This window comes from Trachymyrmex cornetzi, unplaced genomic scaffold (genome assembly GCF_001594075.2).
Source record: "Trachymyrmex cornetzi isolate Tcor2-1 unplaced genomic scaffold, Tcor1.1 scaffold182, whole genome shotgun sequence".
Taxonomy (NCBI): Eukaryota; Metazoa; Arthropoda; class Insecta; order Hymenoptera; family Formicidae; genus Trachymyrmex; species Trachymyrmex cornetzi.
This window is the reverse complement of record NW_017296441.1, coordinates 529,499-553,243: the sequence shown is the minus strand read 5'-3', so window position 1 is coordinate 553,243 and position 23,745 is coordinate 529,499. Positions and strand designations below refer to the sequence as shown.

Here is a 23,745-nt window from a genome sequence, read left to right as displayed (position 1 = left end):
ACTCGGTAACGAGTAACTGTAACTTGTTACTTTTAAAAAGTAACTTTCCATTCCCTGACAATAACGATATAAAAGCAACTAATAAGATAAGGAGTATATAATAAGTCACAACGTAGAGTTCTTTTGCGCGGTCGTTATGTTTAATTAAACATACAGGGTGTCACGTCCGAAGTCGCGTGTTTATCGGGCTTGTTGTCTTTCGAGACGCGGCACAAATTGTGTGTAGCGCGAGCGCGGAGCGGGGCGCGCGGGGTGAAGCTTTAGCTTCTGCAGAGTGATGTTTCGATAACTGTTTACGCGTAATGGGGGGCAGGCTGCTGTCACCAGTGCTTTTCGTAAAGGCACGAAATCTTCGTAATTTATCGGAGATTCCTGAGACGGTTTTTATATTATGTCGTTTCCTTCGAGGTCCTTCGGAGAGAAAATAAATCGGAGAATTAGAGGAGTTTTCAGATTTTAAACGCCCCTGCGTGCTATGAGCACTAGTAATCATGGAGATTTGCAATCTCTCGAGAGGGCAGCTGTATGTATATGTTCATCATGTTTATACTCGCTCTATCTACTTTCTCCGTTGGAAGGATCTGGAAGGAGAATAAGTGATGCACGCGAATTTACTTTTCTACTATTTTTATATTATAATTACGCGAATTTATTATTTGATATAAACGTAATAAGACAAACAAAAAGGGGGGAAGGTTGTGGAGGCCTCGACGCCGATGAAGGCGCTCGTTTGAGCTCCACGTGGAAGTGTGGCTCGTCAGCGCGCCTGCATGAGCCGCGCTTAGAGTCACGGGTAAGGATGGCTTTAACGACGCCTGGGGAGGCGCACGGTTAAGGCCGGATTTTTGAGGTTACAGGGGAAGTCGCTTGCACTCAATGTAAGCGCGGTATTCCTACCTTAGCTTTGGTTGGATGGGAAAGAATAGGAACCGAGTCCGTGAACGCGCTCGTTTATATACTGTTAACATTGTGGCCCCTCGTGATAAGGGGATGTTCACGTCCTCGTGTTATTGCGAAATCTCTATTACGTGCCGATTATGTTATTTGTGATTTGCTTTGATAATAATTAGATTTTGGTTAGATTGCGCGTTTTGTTTTACTACGGGGGTCGCTAGATTCGTATCGGCGCGTTTAGTCGTCGCGTACTGCACCCAGTTGCGGCGGAACTCGCATTTGTTCTTTGTGCGTTTTTTCATCGTGAGCTTTCGCGTTGTTCCGGATCTTTCGTTCTTTGTGCTAGTGGAATTTGGGTGTTTGTTTAAGGCTTTTTCTAATTGTAAGTTACGTGCGCTTCGATTTTATTCGCGATGATTTCGTTCGCATTCAGGGGCCTTTTGTGACCGGTGGGTGCATTCAGGGTTGCGCGGTAATGCATTGCGTTGGCGTTATGCATTTCTATAAATTTTCCACGGGTCTGCGGTTTTTCCTTGCGGCTGCGTCGAGATCGGTTGTTATCTTAATTATTCCTCATCCCGTGTTATCGATGTTTTGTTGTAAAGTGCATTCTTGCATCGTTTTTAGCATTTTATACTTTGGCGCAGGCGCAGTATGCGCGGCGTTCAATTGCGACGGTTTCGGTGGCTTGGCTTATAGCTGAACGCGCTTATAGTCGGCACATATTATATTGGTTCGCTATATTCCGTGCTCGCGCTCGCTTGATAAACGGACGGGGCGCTATATTGTAGGCGCACCGGACGTTAACAGGGTGTTTGGAAAATAATGATAAGTCTTTTGCATAGAGGCCGAATGGACTAAACTGAGAAAAAAAGTCCTCTACCATTTTGCAATTCTCGCAATAGTTAATATGATATTAATTGTTAAAAATTGCTGAAAATTGATCTTCAATAATTTTTTACTCAAATACTTTCAACTCTACAAAAAAAAACTGTAAAATATAAAAATTGTTTAATTTCTTTTCATAGAGCTCTAAGAATTTTTTCAAAATTTTTTACTACCGTATTTTCTCATGTTGGTAAAAATAAGAAAATGCAGTACTAAAAAGTTGATAAAAAATTCTGAAAAAATTCTGAAAGCTCTATAAGAAGAAAATAAACAATTTTTGTCTCTTGTAGTTTTTCTGTAAAGTTGATAGTATTTGAGTAAAAAATTATTGAAGACCAATTTTCGACAATTTTTAGCAATTAATATTTTATTAACCAATACTAAAAATCGGAAAATGGTAGAGTATTTTTCTTAGTCCATTCTGCTCCTATGCGAAAGATTTATCATTACTTTCCAAACATACTGTATACAAAGATAATAAGTTATTACAAGAATAAGTTATTAAAAGACAATAAGATAAAGACGTTTCGGCCAAAATTGGACTATCAGTATGTCAGAACGATAAGAGAACAATTGTATAATTTAAAGTAATGATGGAGAACCAGTATAATAAAAATATTATTAGCGCTATTAATATAAAGATAAAACGTACACATATAAAATTATCTAGTCGCTATAAACACTGTCATAATATATTAGGTCCATATGAAAAGAGGAACTTTGCTGAAGATCTAAAAATTTAGTCAGATACAGATCTGAAAATAATTTTACTGGACAATCAAAATAATTAGATAGGACAATAAAATCGGTTGTTAGAATATTAAAATTGTTCTTTCCGTGCATGATTATTACTTTTCGTTGTATTTCTACAATTATTTCTATTTCACACACACACACACGCGCGCGCGCACGCACGCGCGCACACACATGAACGTTGAGCGTACACAAGATCTAATTTAACCCAGGTCTAATTTAAAATATTAATATTGTAAAATTAATATAAACTGCTAAATTATGAATTATACAAATAATACGTTTTTTTTTTTTAGTAAAATATACCTGTGTTAGTATCTATGGTTAGTAACCATGATCACTTCACCATCATATCGAGTTTAAACAATTTTTTTTTTTAATAAATCAGGTGGAAGACGGAAACTTATTTTGACAACTATGTAGCGTGTCTGTGGGTAAAATGATCGGTGTCATGATTATAATAAACAGAGATTTTTTAAATATAATTACAAATATATTATACATACATATATATATATATATATGTAATTGTTACCATGTTATGTTAAACGTTACAAAGAAATACTTTGAGTTACAAAGTCATAGCAACGTTTACATATTGCGTGACATGAAAATAAAAATGAAAATATAAAAAGTAGCTATAAGTACCTATATTAATTGCTACAAAAATTTATTACACCATTTAGTTTGAGATCAATATTTTTTAATGTCACATTTAATATGCGCTTGAGATGAAATTCGGGAAACGATAAATTAACCGAAATTAAATTAAAAAATTATTGAAAAATTCTAATTCATGCACTATAGAGCACGCAATCCATGTATTATTTCAAGGACTATTCTTTTCTGCATCTCACTTTTACACGTTCCTTTTTCAACATCCCTTCTATGAAAACCCCTCCGTCGAGGGGTTTTCTCAATTTCATTCTCTCGCAAATTTTTTTTAATTTTTCGTGTGTCATCTAAAACATTTCGGTTGCAGCTTCCTCATGGCACATGCAATAGTTGGTGCGTTTCTTCGAAAACATTTCCGAGTTTGACTCGAAATTTGTATTAAATACGGGATACGGTCCGGGTAGTGAGATCGTTGCAATACGTGCCTAATTCTCATCACGTTTACCGGTCTGTCGAGCTTGTCTCGTAAGACTAGCGTCTAGCAAGTCGATAAGCCGATGTATTACCCACGATTAACGCATGAGGAATGCGGGCAAATACCGCCCCAGAAAGTGGATTGCCTCGCGTCGCGTTTATCAGCCGCGTGATTTACGCACTTGGTGTGACACAAATTCTTGTGGTTCTCGCAGAATATTGTGGTCATGAAGGACTCGTCGACGTTAGACGTGTATTAAACGTGATACGAAAAGCCGATTGTACTCGCAATGGTCTCATCTGTCAGTTCTGCATCCGTCGCGTTGATTGTAGTAAATAGCCGCTTCGCACAATCCGCACCATCTTTTGCACGTGCTATGAAGATGCAACAATTGAGATAAAGTGATTCTCAAGATATTAATAAGATTTTTTCGAAGAGGTATGCTATACGTGAAATTTATCGTAGAAGGAGAATCAGAGGAAAAGGTTATAGAAGATATAGCGCCGAAGTTCTTGTTGCATTTTGTAAAAGGAGAAGGAATAATGTTGGAATAAATAATAAATATTAACGAGCTTGTGCATTTCATCCGGTTTCGAAGGATTCTATAAGTTATCCTTCACATATTTCTTTATTAACTTCCTTTCTATAGTAGCTCCTCTGTTTCGGCTTTCTTAATATCTATTAATTAGAAGTTGTAATTTATTTTTTGATCGTGGTTCACATCGAACATTTCTTATCTTTGGATGCTTTGGTAATTACTTTTAAAGAGATTTCAAAAACGAATCGGTCATCATATTTTTCTTCCTAATATTCGCGTTATTCTATCAATAGCTTTATTGACACCTTTTGTTCACGGTTTGTTTAATTACCTGAAGCTTAATAACAGTTATATGTTATATAACTGTCGACCACACACAATAATTGACAGTATGTTTGTTTGAATATTGTTTATGAATTTAATATAATCATTATATTACATTGTCTGCCCGATTGTGACTCATTTCTCCTTATCTTATGTTTATTCATGTTCTATCATATTCTGGAATATACCTATTGTATTTATCATATTCTAATATGCTGGAAATATGAATATTATCTCCGTTTTTCATTCAACAATTTTCTTTTATTGGTAAATATGATTCTACATGTAACTTATTTTACAATTTAATATCAAATGTTACGTATTATAATTAATTTTAAAACGAGAAAGAATGAAATATATCAATAATTTTATAATTACGTATGTTATTTGTAGCAACACGATAATTAATTAATTAAATATAATTGTAGTATTCATTGTTTTATGTTTTATTATTTTGGATCTCGTGTCATATATATATATATTTTTTTTTTGTTTTGTATGTTTTGCTTGATATGCTTTGAAAGTGCGTATAAAATATATCGTCTATGCATACAATATGCGGAGTAAGCTTGTTGTAAGAAGTGGGAATAAGAAATTAACCAATCACAGTTGGTCATTCTTCTCACATTTGCATGTCATATGAACATGCATCTTAATACATTTTTGCTATTTTTGCATCGTTAAATTTTTTATTACTTTATTATTTATTAATTTTTCATCGTTGTACTTTATTAACATCATAAATTTCAATTTTTCGTGAAATGTAGTAGTGTAAAGCTGTTCGCTTAGGACAGCAATCAATATATGTCATATAATATGATAAATTAATTCTTTTTAAGCTTAAATAATATTTAGAGTTAAAACAGTAGGGTAGACCGGGGAGTAAAGGTCCCCGGGGAAAAAGGTCCACCCCTTGTATCTCGGTAATAAGGCATTCACTAGAAAATTCCGCCACACAGTTCGTCAACTAAGAGTGAGAATCTTATGTCACACAGTTCGTTACTGCCTAATAACCGTCAGGAAACTTGCACGGATATGCCTATGTGTTTGAGAGCCAAAAGTTAAGATATTAGCGCCGCAATTATTTTGGTCTGAAGGGATCATTTTTGCACCTAGATAGATTAAATAAGTGTATTTATTAATCTTATTCTATTGTTTTAACAGTGTGATTATTAGAATTGTTATTTCTATTATAGTTTTTTAATAACAATGCCGCAAAGTTTACGTGACTTGTTGGGGTAAAAAGTGCCATTGTTGTTGGGGTAAAAGTGCCATGGTTGCTCTGTATTCGTTAATGTTGATTCTACAACAAGTCGATAATCCTAAGTCGATAATCTTATCAGTGAAGTTGACCAATAGCCAACAGTACGAAACGTTACCGATTATTTTCGATTATCGACTCATTGTAGAATTAGCATTAGTGGTGTTCGTTACGCAGAGAGACAGATAAATTATTCAGAATGCGACTTTCATCTCCGATTTCGATGAAATTAGGCTTATTCGACGCGTCTATATTACTGTAATAATGATGACGAATGATTTTATCGCTTAATTATCTTTTATAACAAATATTTTTTCAAATTCGTTATAATCATTCATTATTGGAAGACTGATTTAATTTTTTATTAAGGTCAAAATGACTTAAAAAATCAAGTGTAAGAGGAAAGACTATTCTTATTTGTTTTCGAGCACGATATAGTGCTAGTTTTGTTTCTTCTTTTCAAAGTTTGTCGTAGGTTAAGAAAACATTAATAATTTAATTTTCTGTTAAAACTGAAATATTTCTATTATAATTTTGTTACCAAAACCCTCTTAATAATAAAAACCCACTTTATAATAAAAAAACTCTCTAGTATATACCTATTTTTATCTCTGAAAATAGATCAAACGTAATATATTAGTATTGGTACTTTTTACCCCATTATGTGGAACTTCTTGCCCCACATATGGGGTAAGAAGTGCCGAATGACTTCCTCTGTAAAATTTACGATATCTTTGTAATGAAGGGTATATATGCATACTTTCTTGCATGTATTTTATAGCCAAAGGACTCTAGTTTCGAAAAATATCAACACAATCTGTGTGAGTTAAGTATTCTTTATTTTATAGCAAAAAATGTCAAAAGTGGCCCTTTACTCCCCGGTCTACCCTATCTTATCGCTGTGATATTCAATCGAAATTCTCACGCGAATAAAGGAATTTGGTGAATCTTATATCTTCAGTTATGTATAATTTTTACGTTTATTATCGGTATTCTTCTCTCTAAATTTTTTGGAGTGAAATTTTCACTCTACGTGGAGGAAGTATTCACTTTAATAGAGTGAATTCTTTCACACTAAAACAAAAAGTGATAAGTTTCACTCTTATTTTTAAAGTGAAATTGTTAAAGCTCTAAACTTTACTCCAACTTAAAGTGCAGAAATCTCGCCAAATCACGCCTAACGTCTTCTCAGTTCTTGTTCTCGTACAAGTGCCATTTACAATTACCAATTATTAACTGTATTTAGTTGTTTTGAGTGTATGAACAACGTCAAATATTTGACAAACTCGGGAATGAATCTATCAGAGGTAAGCCTGTTCATACATTTGTACATACCATACATAAAATAGAAATCAAAAGGATACGAACAGAGGTTAAGGTATTTCGTATAGGTACTTTAGGATAATGAAAGAAATTTTTTCTACTGGATAAAACATAATAAATCAAAATTCATGGCTTCAATCTTTAATGTTTGTATACTCCTGTACAGATAAAGTACTTCGATATTTCAAGACTTAGTCAAAAAATGCCTGCGACTTTATGATTAGGTTACAAAACATCCTCTCTCTGAGAAAAGTCACTCTTTTTAGAGAAGAAATCCAAATGAAGAGTGAACAATTTTATTCTTTCAAAAAGTGAAATTTCGCTCCACTTCGATTGGCGGTATTTTCATGAATATTTGGAGTGACTTTTAATTCCCAAAAAATGAGATTTCACTCCAAGAAATTTAGAGTTTTTTAATAAATAATTTTTCGTCTAAATTTTTTGATACGATTGCCTCGCGTATGTACATATGAATCGAACGCAACATTGTTTGTCGATAATAATGAGCTGACAGGAAGGAGTTTTCTCGTTCTTATCGATTTTTAGTTGAAATACGTTCAAACTGTAGCCAGATGATACGAAAGGTAAGTCTAATCTGGCCCGAAGAAAGAAGAAGGGATGTAGTAAAAACAATAAGTTGAGTGGTCAATTTTGGCCGTGTGGAGTATAAGGCAATGTACAAATTTGTTTATTTGCTTAATTTTCCTTTATATTTTTTCGTGTATGTACGAGCATTACGGGATTGAAAAGACTCCATTTAAATGTTAATCGCGCGCGTATAATTGAATCTCCAATTCTTAAATTTATCGCTTGAGTAAATTTTAGATATCCTACTGAATTAATAAAAAATCGGTTCCCCTAATAAATCGCGTGTCGCGTTGCGATTTTAATTAAAGACATTTTTTTAAGTTAAAATATACGAATAGGTAGAAAAATGAATAGGACAAAATATGAACAAATAAGAATATAGATTGAAATACGCGGATAGATAGGATTAGGTAAGAATTCAATCAGGTAGGGACATAACAATTTAGTAAAGTTAGAAAGATTGTATTGCAGACAAAACAATAAACTTCACAGGTGCATAAAAAACGGGCCACTAAATTTTAGCACAAATTTATAATATTTTCGAATAATGATCTCAACGAAAAATCGTCGTATCAAGATGAACTAAAGCTCAAATCAAAATTTGAACATTTCCCTTGATAACCATGGGAATATCACATTTGATTTACACAAAATGTAATACAAAATGACGGTCGTTGAAGGCGGACATTCAAAGAGAGGGGAAAATTTTTTTCTTTAAACTGTTACACTGCTCGGGGAAATCGATTGCATGGTACAAAAGTGTATGAGTCTTTAAGTTCATCAAACAAACCATATTTTGAACATTTTTTAATGATTTTTTTTTACTAATTGTAAGTTATATCGTTTTAAAGAAAGTGTTACAAAATAGATAACTTTTTCTCATAAATTCAGTATAACTCACAAACAAATTATGTAGGAAACTTTATTAGAAAGGGAATTAAACTATAAAATTCAAATTTTAGCTCTTCAAATTCGTGCGTGTAAATGCGTGTAAATGCGTGCGTGTGTGTGTATATATATATATATATATATATATATGCATGCGATTGTTGCAAGAGATTTATCGTACAGACGCGATAACTTTTTCCAGATCCGTGTCACCGATAATTGGTGCAAACAATTCCTCAGCCAATTCTCGAGAACAACATCCGGTGAGAATAGGCAGAACAAATAGAATCTTCGCTAGTTTATTCTCTCGATCGTCTTGCTGTTGGAGATGTTGTATTAGAGTTTCCACGGCGTAATTTCTCGCTTGTGACATTATGTGGACACCGTTTGTAGTAGTATTGGCGATTTCTGCAATTTAAACCACACTTTCAATGCAATCGCATTTTCATCATTGAAAAATTCAACATATTTTATTTGTATACTATCGAAAAGTTATATAACTTTCTTGCATATACATATACGTACTGTTTAACTTTTATTTACCTGGACGACACAACGCAAACGTGTCTAAAACACACAATTCGACATCGTCAAGTTGCAATTTTTCGATCGCAGCGCGCGTTGCAATTATGTAAGCTAAAGCACTATCGTTACTCATTGCACTTTGTCCTCGTATGTTCATTAAATCAACCGGCCACGTAGCTGCACGTAAAACAAAAAGAGCAGACCATCCACGACGAAGAATCTTGTTTTGGTCTTCCGTATTCAGTATCGAAAAATCTCGGTGACGACGTGCATTCCGAATAGCTGCCAGGAATATTTGCGCGGATATTTCGTACTGTATAGCCGTGCCTGCGTACCATATAAAATCCAATTAATTTCTCGTAAGAAATATATATCACAACATTGTATTACTCCACAAATCAGAATTTTTCTTTGAAACTGTGGAAATTGATTTTTTAAAAATTAGACTTATATTTTATTAGGAATGTAGCACACATACACACACACACGCGCGCGCGCGCGCACGCACGCACGCACAGGTTAGATACTTGATAAATTCTGTCTAAAGTTGGGTAATTTAAATATTCTAAGGAAAGAAAATTACCGGGTGATATAATCCTCGTCGGCTGTACATAGCGCGTCGTGACAGGAAAGAAAATATTCTCTCTAGTTTCAGATTCGTGTAACGTCTTCATTAGAGTATTATTCAGTGTGGGATTCTTGAAAGGCAAATATATCTCGGAATTATTAAAACGTGCACAAAAAGACGTTGAAGGATCAACTCTAGGCTTCCAGGTGCTGTTAGAATTATGTGGATTTGAGAGCGAATTGTTTCGAGCACGTGGCCCTCTTTCTTCCTGCACCGCTGTGAAAATATATACTTTAAAAATTAACAGTACCTTATAAAGAAAAGTAAAGAAAGCTTCTACTTCTTATTTATCATTAATTTGTATAATTATTAGTTTATAATTATTATATATAATTATTAATTTATTATTAATTTTGAAAAGAATAAAATAATTTTCTCTTGAAGATGAGCAATTACTTTAACAACAATTAAATATTTATTAAATATATTTCATAAAATTTAAATATGCTTTGCTTAGATTAGCTTCTAAATATTATATCTTTTTTGAAAATTGAAAAGTTTTGTGAAGTTTCTATAGTTCTTATTGTGTTACATAATTTTATTTTACATTTGCGTCTTTATTATAATCAATGTGAAAGTGTGGTATAACGATGTAATTGAAGAATTCCAGTAGGGTGGCTTTGGTTCTTCGATCACAGGATAAGGTTTGTGTATTTAAGAGCTGACGACCGGAGTTGACACTCAATATCATTTCTCGTGACACATTATAGCAATGTGGCTACTACTAAATTATTTACTGGATTATCCATGAAAGATAGTTATCGCAATTTGTATTTGTTACATATATCTATCCTTATAACAGATTTAGTTTTTCTCAGTTTCTTCTAAAATTTTTAGATTTTTGGTTTATTTAATACTATATTTATCACTATTATTGCATTAAAAAAAATATATATATATATGAAATAAAAGAATATAAGACAAACATCAAATTAACATCAATTGTGTCCACATTACGGTTTTGCTGTCAATTAACCTTTTTGAGTATCGTTAAGGATGAAGGCACGTGTCTAGCACACGCCATTATTTGCATCTCGTTGAGTTTGTTAGCACCTTGCTATGTTTACTTGTTGGCGATGATTTTATGTTCGCCCTTACGATATGAGATTTCATAAAAGATATATATATCGATTTAATTTAATATTATTCGGAATTAGAACAAATAATACAATTTAAAATTAAATTTATTTGATTATATAAAAAAGTTACAATAATTTTTAGAAGAAAATTTAGATTATAAGTTAAATTATGCAGACATTGCAAACAATTGATAATGTATCTTAATCTTTATGTGCAAACGTAAAATACATCTAATACATCAACAATAAGCATTGTTTTATGTTAATTTGGTAATTATTGCAAAAAGGTTTAATCAATAACTTCTTATCAATAACTTATCAATAACTTCGATTTTTACATATAATTAAAGTTATTTTAATATTTAAGTACTTTCTAGGAAAAATTTCTTTTAATATTTAGGTACTTAGATAATGAATCAAATTTTCGTTTTAAAATTAACGGTAATTATTGCGAAAAGGTTAAAGCTCATCAATGACTTTGATTTTTACGTATAATTAAAATCGATATAATCCTGAATCACGCACAATCTTTGAATCACGTGTACGTAAAACTTAATGTGTGTAATCGGAAATAAAAATTTAATCTTTTAGAAACTAGAAGAGTCCGCCACGTGATTCAAAGTGTGCGTGACTCAGGATTATATCGACTTTAATTGTATGTAAAAATCAAAGTCATTGATTAAGTTTAATCTTTTCGCAATAATTATCGTTAATTTTAAAACGAAAATTTGATTCGTTATCTAAGTATCTACGTATAAGTATTAAAAGAAATTTCTTTGTATACATATTAAATATTTTACCTACCCGCTGTATTCATGCCAACGGAGAAACATTTCTTTAGACGGCAATGTGGACACCAATTCCGTCTAGCTTTGTCAATGGTGCAGGATCCATCACTATCTAAAGAATTACAAGTTCGATTATTGATATGATATTTAAGCAGCATTTTCTAGTATCATTCTTTTGATATTGGGTGATCATGTTCTTATATAACTTATATTTTACTACTTTTGTGTAAACGTTTAAACGTGTACGAACTTGTACAAGTGAACAGAGTACCGCGACGCACGGATCTCTTAAAGAAACACGAACAACCATCACAGCAATAAACACCGTAATGTTTCCCATATGATCGATCACCACACACTTTACAGGACACTGGTGTAGGTAGAGTTCTTCCTATTACGAGAAATGTTATCGTTTGTCAGTTAAGAATTTTATTAAGATTACTTTTGAAAATTACAATTAATTACTATTAATTTTATTACGAGAAAATTATTTGTACTTTTTAAGACGGTTCATATTTTACGCACAATCATACCATTGAAATATGTGTTATTTGCGATTGAATAAATTAAAATAGATATTTACCCATTTTTTATTTTATTTTAATGCAATACGTTCAAGTTCACACAAATCGGGCGAGTTTTTGTAATTCGAATATGAATCGTGCGATAATATCCGAGTAATGATCAAGGTGATCGTGTCCGACCGAGCTCGCGAATGAAAATAAACTCTGTCAGAACGTGGAACGCACCCCTGTTTGAGGGAGACTTAACTCATTGGTGGTGGAAATGGACGAAGTAAGTTGGATTTGTCCGACACGTCACTTCAAATGTCAAAACGCGAAAGCATAATATTTGCGATAGACTGATCGAGAGTGACATTATTGTTTGATCGTGAAATTATTCCAGAATAGAGAAACCGCATTTAACTTTTTAATCAATTATTCAATAATTTAACGAAATTTTTTATAGAAGTAAAATTGCAATCTTTTTATTAGAAAAGATTTTATTTTCTTGGTTTACAATATTGTTTGATGGTTGGAATATACATAAAAATATGCTAAATGAAACTTCACAGTTTAATTTCTTATTTCCGCGTATATTTATTATAAAAATTATTTTGAATTTTATTCAACAGAAAAGTTTTAATTTCTTTTATTTATCAGCAATACGATTAAAAAGATAGAATTAAAGAACACTATAGGAAAGCAATTGATTTTAGAAATATGTTTATTGTTATCATATAAGATACTTTATATCAACATCAATTACGTATTATACAATAATTTATTTGTCCATATAAAAAAAATGTAGGAACATATATAAGAGATATGTACCTATATGTATATATAACTCCAAATTATCCTATAATGCTACATATTATTGCAGGAATTTTAATACTAAAAAAAGTGCAACGTGATTGATTTATCTTTTGTTCAACATTAAGGTTTTATTATTTTATACTATATTATTTTAAATAGGATCTCTCTTTAGCTCGGAAAAAGAAACGCAACTTCTCTGTTGGCGTATTTAAGTGAGTAAAATTATTTATTGCGCATTGCAAAAGTAGTGTTACAGAGGAACTATACAAAAAAATTCATTTTTCATTAACGTTAGCTAAATATATTCGTCAAGAAACCGTGGCAACGGTTTCGAGTCAATAAATTATAAGAATGTTTCAGACTTTTCCTAGTTATTTTTCGAAGTAAATAATTATTATATTCGTGCAGGGATTACAGCTAAATCTGATAATATTGTATTCGTGCCTCGAGAAATTAACTTCATCCTCTGCAATTAAAAATTTGCACATTTTTATTTTGTTTATTTCTTACAATTATAAATTTTATGCTTATTATGTTTGTCAATAGAATATTTCATGCAAAATTCAACACATATTTCAAGCAATCACGGAGAATTATAAGTAAATGTTCTAATCCAGTATAATAGTAAATAAAGCAATAATGAGTCGTCGAGGCCGAAAAAGTCTATCTATTCCTAATATTGCAATAGTTTATTATGGAGATTATTTACAATTAAGTACTCTGGTTGCGCAGGCATTTGCTGTGTAACAAAAAAAATTGTGAGATATAATCGGCATAAGTATAAAAAATATTATTTTAACACTTACAATAAATAACGAAGGTATCTTTCTCTTTTATATTCAGGAAGTATTACTATCTGATTAGAAAATTGAAAAATAATATGATGCTTCATTGCTTTTCAAATGCAAAAATCATATTTCTATTTGTTGCACACTAGCCCTGCCAAATCATTATTTTTATTAAGTATCTTTGCGCTTTTGTCAAACCAGGAAGCACTTTTGCACTAATTGTATCATAACTCAGCTATTTACATGTATCGGATATTCAAACGCAAAAAATGCGTAGTTAAATATGGAAATGTGCTGCTTTTCATATTAATATTTTATATTTTCGTCCCATTTTCTCGTAATTCCAATTATTAGTGTTAAATTAGCAAAATAATTTTCAATACGCGTCGTCTTTCCTACATTTTTTATAATCCCTGTCATTGACTAGAGATCCAGTTTCCCTCCTATCTATTAACGACACGTTTAAAATCAAAATTTTCAAGATATATGTATTGATATTTTTCTCTTCTCAGATCATTTTATTACACATTAAAACATTTATGCATAAATTTTTGTATTAAGTAATCGCTTTCTTGAAAACTTACGTATTTTCTTGAAAAATAATATTTTTCTCTTGAATTCATAATATTTCAATTTCTATCACCGTTTTTCTTTGAATTTCAAAACAATTTGCACGTCACTGACTAGTCTCATGTTGCAGAAGAATTCTTCTTCCACACATTTGTCAAAGAAGTGTCTTAATTTCGTTATTCTCTCTTGCTCTTTTCCCAGATAATCGGATTAAAATTCAATCACAATCTTCAATTCTAATATACCTCCTATTCATTATTAGAAACTTACGATCTTTAAGTTACTCGACAAATTCTTGAATAATCTATACTGCGAAAAAAATCTTTATTTTTCAACGCGTCTGAATCTATTTTCGAGACAATTCTAATGCACAAACGTCAATTACTAAACAATTACGAGGACGCGAGTAATTTTGCCGCTGTAGTGACATGATGTTGATGATGATAGGGTGCCTCCTGGGTGCCATAATAACTCTGTTGCTGATGTTCGCTGGTTAATTGATGAGGATGTTGATAATAAGATGAGTACGGTTGACCAACGACGCCATCACAGCTCCGCGGTTCCGTTTTCACAGCAGGTACATGTCCAGTCGCCAAGAGAGAGGTATGTCCGAGGTAAACAGGTCTATCGGTCGACGTTGATGAGCCCGATGACTTTGGCACCTCGATCTGATGTTGCTGTTGTTGTTGTTGCTGTTGTTGTTGATTGTTCTTCAAGTCTGTAGAAAAATATTTGCGACATTAAAAATAGATCGATATGTATGTATATTATAAATAATAAAATAATCAGAAAAACATAAATATTTTAGAAGATAGGAAGGAAAATGATATTTTTATTGATAACTAAATTTAAAATTAAAAAACATATTTTTTAAATTGCGAGTAATGAATTACAAAAAATTAATTATTATTCGTTATTATTAATTATTATGTTTTTAGTTTATTTATGTATTAAAACAGAAGTTTATTTTAGAGTTTATATTTTTATATTTCATACATACATTTCTCTATCACACTACCCCACACAAGAGTAAAAAAATTTAACATTTACCAACCTGTAGAAGAAGAGGATGTAGTCGAGGCAGTGGTTTCATGATCCCCCTGGGATGATCTAGCATTCTGTTCTGGAGTCTTCTTCGGTTTTCTCTTTCTTGTTTGTATACCATCCTTTCGCATAGCTAGCGGCCTATTGACTCCGTGTAATTTGAAGTATAATCCACAAGCGTTGCACACTGGCTCACCCTCGTTGTTACGCCTCCACAAGGTGGTGGTGCGAGTGCCGCAGTTTGTGCAGCACAGCCCAAGTCGCCTCGTTGCGGTCTGAAATTCCGACATCTGTCCCATTTGTAACACATGTCAAGACGACTCAAATGCAAATGCAATTGTGAATAAACAGGGTATTCTTAGAAGAATCAAACAGATCTCTTTTTTTAAGGACGTTCCATTAATAATAAGAATATGACGTAACTTTATATATGAAAGTACTTGAAAAATATCTCTGTAAACCAGTAACATTTTTATGCTAAAAATTATTGTTAAAGAGAGAGAAATCAGAGATTCTTTTCGCGGATATAGCGTATGAAAGACATGGCTTTTCACAAAATGAGTACTTATACGTAGACAATCTTTTGTGGATGAACTTACCAGGCGTTTTGAGGGCTTGATGAGCGGTCTATTCATGCCGTTCATCTTATGATAAAGTCCGCATGCATTGCAAAGATAATGGCCGGTGCCATCTCTCCGCCAGAGCGGCGTCGATATCGCGCCGCAATTTACGCATTCGCGACCCTCGCCAAATTGGAAATCCATTGCGGTATCTGTAATCAGTTTTATATTTGATTGATTAATTAACGTACAGTTAATTAATTTAATGTTTATGTGTAACTTATACAACAGAGGACAAAACTGATCGGTTAAAATTTGGAAATCATATAGCAAGAGATTCCAACAATACACATTTGATTGAAAAAACTTTTAAAGCTCTAACAATAAGTCGCGAAAAATAAGACATTTTTATTTTATTTTGGCGATATTAATAGCAAACTTTTGCAATTAATATCACCGAGTTGCTTTTTACGTACCACGTTTCTCTTTTATTTTGAATGCTAATTCTACTCGTTTTTTTGCGTGAAAATCCGAGATTGATTTTATCCACGCCGAACTGATGAGATAAGCCCGTTCTTTACGTTTTATCGAACCGTCTCGAGGACGTCCGTAGCGGGATTTACAGTTAGACGGCAAAGCATAGCAGAGAATGCGCGACGGACTGTTCCCGACTTTCCAGAGGAAGCATCCGCCCGCGCTGGCTCTCTGAACCGATTCTCCGTCGCTACGCTGTAAAACACTTGACCGCGGGATCGACCCGGCTCACTTCAAAGGCACCGCTATCATTTATCCATCGCACATGGCCTGCCGCGTGCACGGCGGTAAATAGCATCCGCGAAGGAAAGTAGCTTCTTTCTCCTCGTCTCAGCACAGCGTTTTTCTTTCGAGCGGTGCTGTCACGAAGTCAGCGTTAATCACCAAGTTAAATATTTCTTTTCACGCGCGTTAATACGATATTTTATTGTCGGATATTGTTAAAAGATTCATACAGGCTATCACATGTCTGGCAATAACATCCAGCTAGAAAAACTTATAAAGTTAAATGAGACAATTTTGTCAAGCGCTATTATTGCGCATGATTCACTTGGAAAGTTTCGATTGGAAAGCTCTTGTCTCTCGGCCATCGAGATGACATGAAAATAAAAGGTTTACCTCCAAAAGGAGGGTTTAAGTCATACTACAGAAACTGTACGCTTGACAATTCCACGAGTACTCCCTCGCGAACTCCGCATTCGTGATATCGTCTGCGGTTTCGATAAACTAATCGGCACCATAGGAAATTGCATGCCTACATATCTTATCGCCACGGCATACGGGTAGTTCCCATAACTTTTGTTTGTTTATCATTGCGACTTCACGCGTGAAGCACGCCAACGAAAAGCGATATAAGCACCTCCATTTTCACGCGCCGTCGCGAGCAAATTTTAAGTATAGTATAGGGAAGGATAATGAAATCCAGCTACATTAGTGATATTTTTACGTCAGAGCGAGTAAAGATAGCGCAACACTTATAACATTACTTAATATAATCATACTAATATAATAAGTTATCAATATTTATCTAATTAGTATCTTTTAATATTGAAGAAAATAATTCGTTAACTTCAATATTGATTATATTTTTTAAGACGACCGTTCCAATAGCTTCTCTCATTCGATATTAGTGTGGCGACTCGCCAGTAGAGGTCCACGGGACTCACTCGGTTCGCGTAAGCACCGCGCCGCGCGAATTCCCTTTAAATAGAATATCATTCTGGATTCATTCCAGGCGTCTAAGGCAAGTCCCACACTACATCGCCCCTTACTGATGAGTCTAGTAATGTAGGACCAGGACGAAACGCTGCGGCCGACCACAAAGCTTCGAGTCAGGCCTCCTTAGTGGACAATTACCACATTAGAAATGTCAGTATTGATATTATTTAATTATCTATCATATATTTTATTTATTTGACGTGCACGTAAGTTATAATTATTATCATAATATCTACTCGAAAAGCTAACGTGAAAAAACTTGTACTTTTGCCGCATCGTGCGCAAATTATATTTGTTTAAGGAGTAGTAGATCCACATAGCAGACATGTGCAGAAGCATATATATTATAAAAAAATGGCATGTACATACGAACCATAAGGCGATGCACGTTGAAAGCCGGTGCCGTCGTAAGCGCGCCACGAGGACATCATCGCGACGTTCTGCGCATAGAATGGTGCAGCCGCGGCTGCGGCGAGAGTCGAGTGAGGATGCGCCGCGTGCGGATGTCCCGCATGCGGATGACCAGGTCCAGCGTGCGGTCCCATCGCCGCCGCGGTACCGCTCGTGTGTCCGGCGAGCGCGTGATGCGCTGCATACGTCTCCACTCCGTGCTGCCAGGATGCCGTCTTTTCCCTTCAAAGAAATATCAAGGATATTTCACGTTTGACTAACGCGATTTCAAGCACGTGTTGACGCACGTATGATTTTCAAAGGTCATCGTACCATGCGGGCGAGGGTGAAGTAGGGAAGGAATGATATTGCGCCGCCGTGGCTGCAGATGGAATCGCTGGTCTAGACGATGGAACGTAGACAGGCGCCTGGAGCTGCTGCCCGTGTTGCTGCTGTTGCTGCTGGGACTGCTGCTGGTAATCGGAACTTGCGCCGTACCCGCCACTTCCGCCCCCGTGGAACATCCTCCTCGAGAGCTACCACCGTGGCATCTGTCCAAAATTAAGATATCGAAAATTATTATTGACTCTCCATCTTTCATCTCAACAACATTTTAATTTGCATCCTTTGAAATACATTATACTCTTGACAAATTGCATAAATTTCCTTAAATTTTGTTACTTTACTGTTAGTATCGTACAGTTTTTAATAATCATATAATTGATATTGCGATTCGCGTATTTCAATAATCCGTAAATTATAATTAATCATCTTTATAAGACAGCTTTATAAGATGCGAAAATCCCTTCAATTTTAAAAAAGTTTTAAATCCCTTTAGTGTTGATGCCGCGACAATATAAAATATAAGTGCAAAAGCGCAAAATACGGCGGCAAGTACTTTGCTAAAGGATAACCGTCGCCGGCATTCTCATTTTGCTACCATGGAAAGATATATCGTTACGCTGGTAATATGACAATAATACATCCTGCAGCAGATAATGTTAATGATCCCTTTAGAGCCGATAACCGGCCATGCATATTGAGATCCCGCCAAGCGTCATGTAAGACGACGAGCTAATGCGGCATAGGCCGCCCATGAGATCAAGGTTGATCGTGAATAAATGCCAAATCCTCTCATGGTCGCCGTCGGGCCTCTCTTCTGTCTCGTCTGCCCATGTAAAGGAACGATTTTGTGGTCGTGGATCATCAGGAAACTATAAGTTTCGACTTGCTTGAGCGAATAGTGTCTTTGAATAAACTTTATGACAGGTAATGAGAACATTGGTCGAAAGGGTATTCAATTTTATCATCTGTGCTATAAAATATTTTTTAGCTCTGTTTATGCATATTAATATAAATATGCGATTTTAACTGTAATATTTGTTGAATTTAGTTGTGAATGTAGGTATATGTATAGATATCTTATCACTATGAGACGATATATGTAAGTTAATTCTATTTTTTCTAATTTCTCATATTATTGCGACATACGCGTAGTTTCCATAACTTTTATTTGTCGTTGTCTTTGTTTGTCATGTTACATAATCGAGATGACCGAACGAATATAATGACGAGTCTTTTACTAATAATTGACAATTATGGGTTGGAAGCAATTTCCGCGCGCGTGTTGCGCGATTTTATTATGCAATGTAGATTTCGCAACGATATTTACTGATACCGACGCTATTACGGCACGTCAAGAATTTATTTCACGGTATTGTTAAGAACGAAAATAGTATACGTAGCCTGATACATTGATATCTCTTGCACACCGTATCCATTTTGGTATGTGAATCCTGTGCCGCCCACACGTTTCATTGTTAGGATACGCATCTCCTTAAGAATATGTGCAGCCCCACCATATCTATGCAACTCATTTGAGTGTGATGCATAGAATATATGATGCGTTTTGCAAAATTTAGAAAAAACGGATATCATCAGCTAAATGTATGAATTGTATGATTAATCGATGGGTATGGGCTTCTCTTGTTTTGGCAAAAACGAACGCCTATTTATTATGTCTCTTCATTTCATTTTACATATTTATTCTTCAATATTTTTGTTAATTTATTATTATTTTCTTTTATAATTAAAGTTATATATATGAATTATTATAATACCTCAAAGGAAATAAATGATATTAACCAATAATAATAATATTCAATGAAAATTAAAAGTATATGTTGATATATAATTTTTGCAACATTTGGTTGAGCAAATACTGATAATTCGAATGAACAAAAGTATTGGTAAAATTTAAGCATTCCTAAATGCAAGATAAGCTGAGCAATAGGGTAATAGGTATTGAATTCTCGCAAGTCTTGCCACCCACAGCCATTCCATTGTCTCGCGGATATGCGTTTTCCAAGCGATCGTAATACCGCCATGGTTGGCATGTGTTCTACGAGTTGGCCCTCCGCGACAGCTATCTGCAGGTATATCAGCCTCCGAAAGGAGCAGCGGACAGATAAAATATAGCTCGTACGAAAAGAGAGATATACCTGAAATACATTCGCGCAAAAGAAAGGATAACTTTTTTATTTGTATAATAAAAAGAATTATATTCGCGTATCTTTTATCTAAAACTTTTAGAGTGAATCTCATTCTAAAAAGTGAAATCTCACTCTTAAAGATCAATTTTTACTTTTTAAAGTGAAATTCTCCATTCCAAAAAAGTTAGAGAGAGTATATCTTATTCGATTTATTATTGCGATAAGTGCAAAATACTATGCTGCAACAATTTAATCATTAAAATTCAAAATGTAAGCAATAAGAGATATTTGTTCGTAGAATGTATTTAGTAGTTATTTTACAATATGTTGAATATTTCATGGAAAAAATCGCACAGTGACAACGCTTGGTGATTATTTTTGCGTAGACGCGGCGTGGCAGTTGCTTGATGAGGTGGTTGCGTATGTACACAAGGTCGCCGTGCTATCATTCGCACAGCGATACATGAGCAGGCAGGCAGCGAGAATTGCTCTGCGTTATCGAAACATATTCTATGAACAATTAATGATTAGCACAGTTACCTAGCTTCCTCTAATTCATAAGTATAAAACGTCTACTTGTAAACAGGTATTTTATTGGATTTTTATACAAAGTATCAAAGAATTTAAACGCATCATAAATTTTTTCTATTATTTTCAGTTTAAAATCGTGGGGCAACGCACGAATTGTGTAATACAAAGTGTGAATAATAATTTAGATTGAATAATTCATGAAGACTCGCCGTGTGTACACTCTAAATCTTTTAAAATGAAATCTCACTCCAAAAGACTCGAAAATTGAGCCAGTCTTTGAAAAAGAGTGAAAATATTTTCACGCTGGAAAAAGAATGGGAAATTTTCACTCCTTTGGATATACTATAAAGTGTTGCGTGCGATCGTTATATATTAACACTCCTTTCTCAGGAGTACAAAGTATCGCGCGATCGTAATTAATCGTTTATTGTGAAAGTGCAACGAATTGAGAAAAAGAAGAGACAATGGAAAGACAGTGGAGCAATAACGAGTGAATATATGATTTATGAAATTTTACAAGAGATTATTCGTCAAATCGGTTTAGCGCGCAAAGTTGAACGTATCGCGTTACGCGTCGAGAGTAGGGAGTTCATGAGGATACGACGAGAGGAGTCGGAGGAGAGAAAACGGAGAGAAAGAAATGCGCAGGTCTCAAAGAGGGGATTTTGCCGCATATACCTTGGCGGGGATCAAATGATAGTCTACGCGTCGGAGAAAGAGAGGTGCTGTTCAACGAATAAAGACATTGCGAGAGAAAGAGAGAGGCATGGAGACGCGCAGACGCGTCTCCACCTTCATCGCTTGGCTCCGACCGTTGAATCGGAGATACCGATAGCGGCCATCGCGGTCACAAATATACCCCGTGTAGGCGGGACCAAAGTTTTCGTCGCGTGTGTATGGTTGTATTTAAGCGAACTCGTGTGCCAAGTGAGCACATGTACGATCGCGTTGTACGACCTGCCGTATAGCGAAGTCGAGTTTCGATCAATCAGATCAGACTAAATTTTGGTTATAAATGAAAATCTATTTCTACTTGTGTGTGTGATATAAAAAGAAAGACAAAAATTATACAATTTTTATGAATTTTTTTGGGCTAAAAATTAATTATGACGCTTAATTTATTTGTTACATAGTAATATTACACGCAGAAAATGAAATTCAATTAAGATTTTTAAAAGAAGGCTAGCTTCTTTTTAAATTATAATTTCATCATAATTCTTTTCGAATCAAATTAATATGTTTATAATGTGTTTATAATTTGAATTAATTTCTAATATGAGATTTAATGTGTGAGAACAAAATATTCTTCTTTTTCTTTTAAAGCAGAAATAATTTTAGACTAATGGAATTAAGATGTAATGAATTATGAAGATAATTTTTCATAGAAAAGAGTAGATATTATTATTATACATTATATTTGATAAACACTAATATCGAGAAACAATTCACGAATCGTTAAATTATACTATCCTTGATGTCGAAAGGAGATAAAATCAGTCGGAGTATTATGGTGGTAACTCAATTTTTTACATAAATTACAGAATTGTAATATATTAATTTGTACTTATGATAAGAGAAATATGTAGGAAATCTGTAAGTAATTGATCCGTATATATTAATGCTTACAATTATGTTGATAACATCGTATTGGCTTGATGTAACTCTATTATTTTTTAAAATTATAATTTTGTATAAAGTTTTTAAAAACCAAATCTTCAAAGCTCAATACAAATAAAAAAATCTTACAATTTCAAACAAAATCGATCTTTTAATATTTACTCTTTTGCGGTATACTTTTTAAATTATTATAATTTAGAATTAAGTGACGTTTAGAGAATTATAATTTATTAATTCATAATTATATATATCGGAAAAAGTCATTATTCTTTCTTTCATAATTGATTTATTAAATAATGTGTAAATGTCACAGATTATTCTTTTGACGAGTATAAATGTATCTTATCAACTTGTATCAGTAACTGTCAAAAGCACAGATACATTATAAAATGATACATAAGCCATAATCTTTCATCAGTGCTAGAACGGATCCGACTGTGCAATCTGCTATTTTAGCCATTTGAATTTTTTCTAGCCACTGTATATGTATATTACATGGAATATTGACTTTTAATTGGTATTAATGACGTTACATTGCTTGACGAAGCGTAACAAGTGGCAACGCAGCTTATCTCAATTTGCGATAGAAAAACACGTATATCACGCAGGAACTATAACAGCAGTAATAAAATTAGCATAACTTATCGACATCAGAGTCATTTTGATATCACTTGACAATGTATTGGGGAAAAGTGTACAATCTTACAAATGTGCCAAAATTAATTTATTCTTGTATTTAAACGATGACAGATAAAACATAAATGAATTCCATTATCGACAATATATTGAAAATATTAAACTATTTGTGCTCATTATTGTAATAATTTACTGCACGCTGTTATATAATAGTATTGATAAAATATTCCTTATATACCGATCCATAAACATTGCCTATACACGTTACGCAATACATTTAAAGAGTTCAGGGTACGTATTGTGAAATTATTCGGAATATGGTTTTCGATCGCGCGGAATATTAAATTATTTCCTAGATTTCTATTATATTTTCTAGAAAAAATGGAATAATTTCGATCGGAATCCAATACGATTTGTTCCATGACAGGTATCCACACCTAGAGCACGTATTATGGAATTGTTTAGAATGGGGGGGGGGG

The 23,745-nt window shown here is 33.8% G+C and overlaps 2 protein-coding genes across 3 annotated transcripts in view; both read right to left on the bottom strand.

Annotated features, from left to right (window-relative positions):
- Positions 1-8,719: 8,719 nt before the first annotated feature.
- Positions 8,720-11,965, bottom strand: Hr83 (nuclear hormone receptor 83; the record flags this gene model as incomplete). Its single annotated transcript, XM_018504805.1, has 5 exons — positions 8,720-8,955; positions 9,091-9,399; positions 9,656-9,916; positions 11,584-11,679; positions 11,818-11,965. Coding segments are annotated over 5 exons (1,050 nt in total), but the record flags the coding sequence as incomplete, so codon positions are not given.
- Positions 11,966-14,290: 2,325 nt separating this feature from the next.
- The window catches only part of LOC108759375 (GATA-binding factor A), a 46,982-nt gene continuing 37,527 nt past the window's right edge, over positions 14,291-23,745 (bottom strand). Inside the window, exons 2-6 of one of the 2 annotated variants that reach the window (XM_018504796.1) lie at positions 18,324-18,541; positions 17,974-18,233; positions 15,888-16,060; positions 15,299-15,578; positions 14,291-14,962 (exon numbers count right to left, since the gene is read on the bottom strand). In XM_018504796.1, the coding sequence (XP_018360298.1) occupies positions 14,637-14,962; positions 15,299-15,578; positions 15,888-16,060; positions 17,974-18,233; positions 18,324-18,514 (1,230 nt within the window). In that variant the 5' untranslated portion in view covers positions 18,515-18,541 and the 3' untranslated portion in view covers positions 14,291-14,636. The remainder of the gene's footprint in view (positions 14,963-15,298; positions 15,579-15,887; positions 16,061-17,973; positions 18,234-18,323; positions 18,542-23,745) is intronic. The other variant, XM_018504797.1, reaches the window with a different exon arrangement.